This window comes from Grammomys surdaster, unplaced genomic scaffold (assembly GCF_004785775.1).
Source record: "Grammomys surdaster isolate TR1022 unplaced genomic scaffold, NIH_TR_1.0 141, whole genome shotgun sequence".
NCBI classification, from domain to species: domain Eukaryota; kingdom Metazoa; phylum Chordata; class Mammalia; order Rodentia; family Muridae; genus Grammomys; species Grammomys surdaster.
The window spans coordinates 3,305,846-3,311,583 of NW_021604599.1; the positions used below are offsets into that span (position 1 = coordinate 3,305,846).

General features: G+C 41.8%; 1 protein-coding gene across 1 annotated transcript; it reads left to right on the plus strand.

The window, feature by feature from the left end:
* Positions 1-458: 458 nt before the first annotated feature.
* LOC114618398 (prorelaxin 1-like) lies at positions 459-3,271 on the plus strand. The gene is made up of 2 exons (XM_028764123.1): positions 459-743; positions 2,890-3,271. The coding sequence occupies exons 1-2, from the start codon at positions 533-535 to the stop codon at positions 3,216-3,218; spliced, it is 540 nt and encodes a 179-aa protein (XP_028619956.1). The 5' UTR covers positions 459-532; the 3' UTR covers positions 3,219-3,271.
* The last annotated feature ends 2,467 nt before the right edge of the window (positions 3,272-5,738 follow it).

Sequence of the window (5,738 nt, forward strand, 5' to 3'; positions counted from 1 at the left end):
AGCATTTTAAAACAACAGTATTGAGTTTACTGAAAAGAAATCACAAAAGCAACCAGGTTCACACCAGCAAAAACAAACAAAAACAAGACAGCAAAAACAAAACAACAACAACAACAACAAAAACCAACTAAACCAAAAAAAAAAAAAAAAACACATTCTAGGTGAAAAGTCAGTTTCACTCTCAAGAGTTGATGGTCTCGACTTTACTGCTGATGTGACTTAGTGCGGGGGACATGCCTTATTCTGTAACTAAGGAAAAGCTTCAAATTCAGAGTAATTCTGGGATACAAGGTGGTTTGGGGGCAAGAATAGAGAAGACAGAAGGGTGGTGTGATGAACGAAAGGTGGGTAAGGGGAACAAGACCCAAGAAGATAATACGGTGCACGCGTAGGTGGGAAGTGGGTGGAGCTGGAACCACCAACACTGGTGCTGAGAGCTCCCAAGGGATATAAAAGCGGGATTGAGCACTAGGAACGCAGCAGGAGCCCAGTCCCGCCAAGGCTGAACCTCCCAGAAGTAGCCCAGACCGAAATGTCAAGCAGATTCTTGCTCCAGCTCCTGGGGTTCTGGCTATTGCTGAGCCAGCCTTGCAGGGCGCGAGTCTCGAAGGAGTGGATGGATCAAGTTATTCAGGTGTGTGGCCGTGAATATGCCCGTGCATGGTTCCAAATCTGCGGGACCTCCGCGGGAAGACTGGCTTTGAGCCAGGAGGAGCCAGCCCTGCTTGCCAGACAAACCAATGGTGAGTGCCCTCCGATCTCGCCCCAGGGGGTATGGGGGTGGGAGGATGTGATAAGGTGGGGTATGGGGGTGGGGAGGGAGTGGGGTAGGGGGGTTGAGATCCCCAGCTTCAGGTTTAATGTGCTTGGGTTAGAGTTTCAGTGAGAACCTATCAGAGGGAGTTAGATAAGTTTCAACCAAGGGCTTTATTTGCACTAGGGATGGCGCTAGGTCCTACCAGAAGCCAAAATCCTGGCTGTGGAACATGCCTGGGAGAACTGCTGCTCTCTGTTTTTAAGGCACATCACCAAGGGAGCTTTGCTGAGCATCTTTTTAAACTGGGTCTTGCAGTTCCTTTGAGAGGGTGAGGGAATGTAAGAAAAACAAAAGGGGCTAGCTCACAGACCATCGTGGCGAAAAACTCATTAGTCCCATATAAATAATATTTGAGTCCAAAAATCCAGTAATTAAAAAGTGTATCCCTGTATGAGTTCAGTTAGATTAAAATGTAATATTTGCGTCTATTGTCTATAAACCAAAAACACGGATTTCAAAATAATTTAAAAATAGTTTTAAGTAAAGAATTTCAAGGCACAGGAGCTAGAAAGTTAATTCTGACCCAAAGTACAGCTGGCTTCTGCTTACTGGTTTTAAATACATAAAAGGAAATCATCAACTTTGCTTAACAGCCGATAAAACTCTACTGGGACAAAATTTTAGAGCAAGGAGGGATCAATAAGATGAGTTAAAGTTAGAATGTCTTCCTGAAGAAAAAAGCCAGAACTTCTGATACACACAACACGGTACAGAATGTCGCCGGCCATCGCTGGTTTAGACTTAGAATGAGCACGTGGAACAGAGTCCTTTCTCTCTGCCAAATTCCAACCCCTGAAGCTGGTTGTTGGCTAAAAGGATAACGAAACTCTTAGAAAGGATCTCTGTCCCAGGACGCCTCTGTATAGGGGAACGGTTTGGCTTTCTCTAGAGGGGGAACCTCCACGGCTAACCAGGCATCTCCCTTCCACACTTAGGCTGTGCCTTTTGGATTCCTTGGTTGTATTATTTCCAGAGAGAATGACTTACTGGTAAACCGACACACTGTTCTGCTGTACACGAAGACTAGCAGCAAGAACTGAGAAATCGCACTATAATTTAAACTTAATCGGTGTTGCCAGTTTCTTTGCTAATAATCTAAATTTGTGCATTTGGAATAGGTAAGGGCAGGGCGAGAGTTTGTAGGAAAAAAAAAAAGTTTTCCTCTTAATCTCCTAACTTACACCGCTGGTGGAAACAGTGAATGATGAATGTAGATATGTAGAATGTTGAAGGAAGGGGTCAGGTAGTTCTAGAGGGTTTCCCACAACACTGGAGCAAATACCACATTGGTCCAGGCACTTTGGGGAAGCACATGGTTTGGGAAGCGTTCTTTTAGGCTATTTATTTCTTGAGTCTACAATACCATTGACCAGCAAACACTGGGGAAGAAAGATGGTTCCGAGACAACCATCCTCTAGTCAGAGCTGAACTGCTGGAAATTCTGCCTTTTAAACTTTATCCTACTTGACACTCTGGGACTCCTAAAATCAAGAAACTATGTTTCAAGGATTACTTTTTCATGGCTCAAAGGCAACAAACAAAATTATTCAGGTTAGAAAACGTGTAAATGAGTGGGTTTTGTCTTGTTTGTTTATTTATTTATTTATTTATTTTTGAGAGGGGTCTTTCTAACATAGTCCTGGGTAATCTGGACTCACTCTGTAAACCTGCTGGCTTTGAACTCATGGAGGTTCACGTGCCTCTGCTCTCCAAATAAAGGTGTGTGGCACTACACCAGGCTAGAAAACATGAAAAATAGTGTTTTCGATGGCCAGGGTGATTTCAGAGAAATAAAAGTTCAGTGTCAAGGGGTGAAAATTACAGTGTTTAAAGCAAGAAGAGGATGATGAAGAAAGAAGCCATGTGGAGTAAACAGAACCTTGGTAAGATAATAGCACTCTGACTGCCCAGCCAGCCATGAGATAGTCAGTATTCGCTGACCCTGTTTCTGTGTTTAATTATATTCAGGCAAAATGTTTTTTTCTATACAGATGTCTGTAGTTTCCCAAATGCTTCTTGACATGAATATTGCCCCCCACCACACACTCACTTTTCTTTTTTAAACTTAACAGAAGTTGTACCATCCTTCATCAACAAAGATTCAGAGCCTTTCGATATGAGGTTGAAATGCCTTCCAAATTTGTCAGAGGAGCTGAGGGGAGCACAGTCTGAGGTGCCAGAGCAACAACACGCGCCTGTGCTGAGCGATCCTGTTAGCTTGGAAGGAGTTAAGAAAACTTTCCATGATAAACTGGGTGAAGCAGAAGACGACAGTCCTCTAGGACTTAAATACTTACGCTCAGATACTCGTTCACGGAAAAAGAGGGAGTCTGGTGGATTTCTGAGCGAGCAATGTTGCCACATTGGTTGTACCAGAAGGTCTATTGCTAAATTCTGCTGATATGGAGCTACGTGTGTACAACCTGAGCATGCATTCTCGCTGCCTGGTTGATGCCTCTTTCTGTTCCCTTTTACTTATTTATTGGGATCTGAGAAACCATAATTTACATTTGAGTTTGTCCTTGGATATGAAAGAAATGTTCTTTGCACTATTGTAGTTCTGTTAATAAATAACATTTTTATGCAAAACTCATTTTGCCTTTTTGATGGTCTTATGGCTTTTGAATAATATTAATTTAAAATGATTATAAATTCTTACCTCGTCATCACACATAATAGCTCACCCTAATACAACGCCCTCTTAAGAAATCCTATGGGCTCTTCTGGCCTCTGCCGGCACCACACATGCAAGTGGCACACAATATACATGCAGGCAGAACAGCCATACACATAAAATTAAAAAGTAATGATTAAATGAAATACATTTAAACAATTTAATAAATCCATTAAACTGTACTAATAATAAATACTAGTTAAATGTTTTCCTTCACATAACAGATACTCATTAAGAATCAATTTAGGAGACACGAGGTTATAAATATGAACAAAAGATGACTCCACTCCCTAATGAGCTTTTTAAAAAGGATTTGAAACATTAAACAGTGCAATACTAAGCTAGAACAATGGCAGAGGTGGGGAAACAGTATAAATAACTCATAAATTCTCATTTAATCACTTATTCATTAATTTATCAAATATTATATACCTATTAGCACTTAATTTATTATTTGTTGATAGCATTATTTATTGTATCTATTAGTCTAAGTTGTTAAGAATCCACTGTATTTCCTGACTCTGTCTAAAGAAAGGAAGATAACATGGTAAATAAATCAACTGAAGATTCTTACCTCCATGGTGAACACATTCTGATAGGAAGAGAGAACACAGATCAAGAAGAGAAACCAATGCCGTGTCAGTTGTTGATGGTGGCAGGGGAGAACACAAAGCAGGACAATGACAAATCTTAATTGAGGTTACTGTTGTTATGATGAAACACCACGACCAAAGCAACTAGGAGGGGAAATGTTTGATTTGTCTTACACTTCCACATCACTCATTAAAGAAAGTCAGGGCAGGAACTCAAACAGGATAGGAACCTGGAGGCAGGAGCTGATGCAGAAGCCATGGAGGGATGCTGCTTACTAGTTTCCTCCTCATAGCTTGCTCAGCCTGCTTGCTTTCTCTCTCTCTCTCTCTCTCTCTCTCTCTCTCTCTCTCTCTTTCTTTCTTTCTTTCATTAACCACTCCATTTGTTTACATCTCAAATGAGATCCCCCTTCCCATTTACCCCTCCACATACACCCATCCCATCTGCCCTCTTCCTCCTCCCCTTTGCCTCTATGAGGGTGCTCCCCTACCCACCCACTCCCCACCCACCGCTCCAGTATCCCCCTATGCTAGGGTGTCAGACCTCCACAAGACCAAGGGCTTCCCCCTCCGTTGATGTCGGACAAGGCCATCCTCTGCTATATATGTATCTGGAGTCACGTATCCCTCCATGTACACTCCTTGGTTGCTGGTCTAGTCCCTGGGAGCTCTGGGTGGTCCAGCCAGCCAACATTGTTCTTCCTATGGGGTTGCAATCCTCCTCAGCTTCTTCAGTCCTTCCCCCAGATCCCCCACCGGGGTTCCTAAGTTCAGTATGATGGTTGTCAGCCTGATTTCTTAGAACCCATGACCAACAACTTAAGGATGGCACCTCTCATGGTGGGCTGGGTTCTCCTTCACCACCAATTAAGTAAACGTCCAACAGGCTTGCCCCCAGCCCAATCTTATTGAGTCATTTTCTCAGTTGAGGCTCTCTCCTCTCCAATGACTCTAGCTTGTGTCATGTTGATATAAAACTAGCCAGCACAGGTGTCGAAAGCACAGAATAGCCTGTAAATCAGCTAGTTTGGCACATAAAGCTTGAGCATTTAAATCTCCATGAAGGAAAGTGATGAGATTGTTCTTATCTATATTATATTATATAAGGCATATGTTATATTATGTATCATATTATATATTAAGAATATATTGCATATTATATTATTATATTATATTATATTATTGTCAGCTGATAGTTGATTTAAAAGTATCCATGGATGCCACTAGAACTCAGGACAAAGCTAGAGGAACAAAAAAATAGAATTAGAAGGCAGAAAACAAAAAGAGAAATAAATTATGAATGAAAGTACTGAGAATATTAACTTATTAAATTCGTGCTTCCCTCTGGCTGGCATTCTGAAGTTGATAAAATTACTTCCAGATAATAAAATATCATTGGAAATTAAAATGAAGGAATGTAGCCACCAGCAGCCACTAGTCAACTGGGTTCACCCGAAAGGGGATTAGGAACGAAAGGAAGATGGTGGGTGAAAAGAGATGAAGCCAAGACAAAGTTCTCTGATCAAGGCTCAATGCTTTAATGTTTGGCTTTTCAATTTAAAGGGGAAGGCCCTGCCTGAACCCTTCCTAGTTTCAGCCAAAAGAGATGGGTGGTATAATCCGTTCTTGGTCACAGGTCACAGCTGGAGATGTC

What these genes read in the sequence shown, in the direction of transcription:
- LOC114618398 (XM_028764123.1), top strand. Translation starts at nt 533, where the DNA reads ATGTCAAGCAGATTCTTGCTCCAGCTCCTGGGGTTCTGGCTATTGCTG. An exon ending in GCTTGCCAGACAAACCAATG is followed by an intron (nt 744 to 2,889) that starts GTGAGTGCCCTC and finishes TAAACTTAACAG; the next exon opens with AAGTTGTACCATCCTTCATC.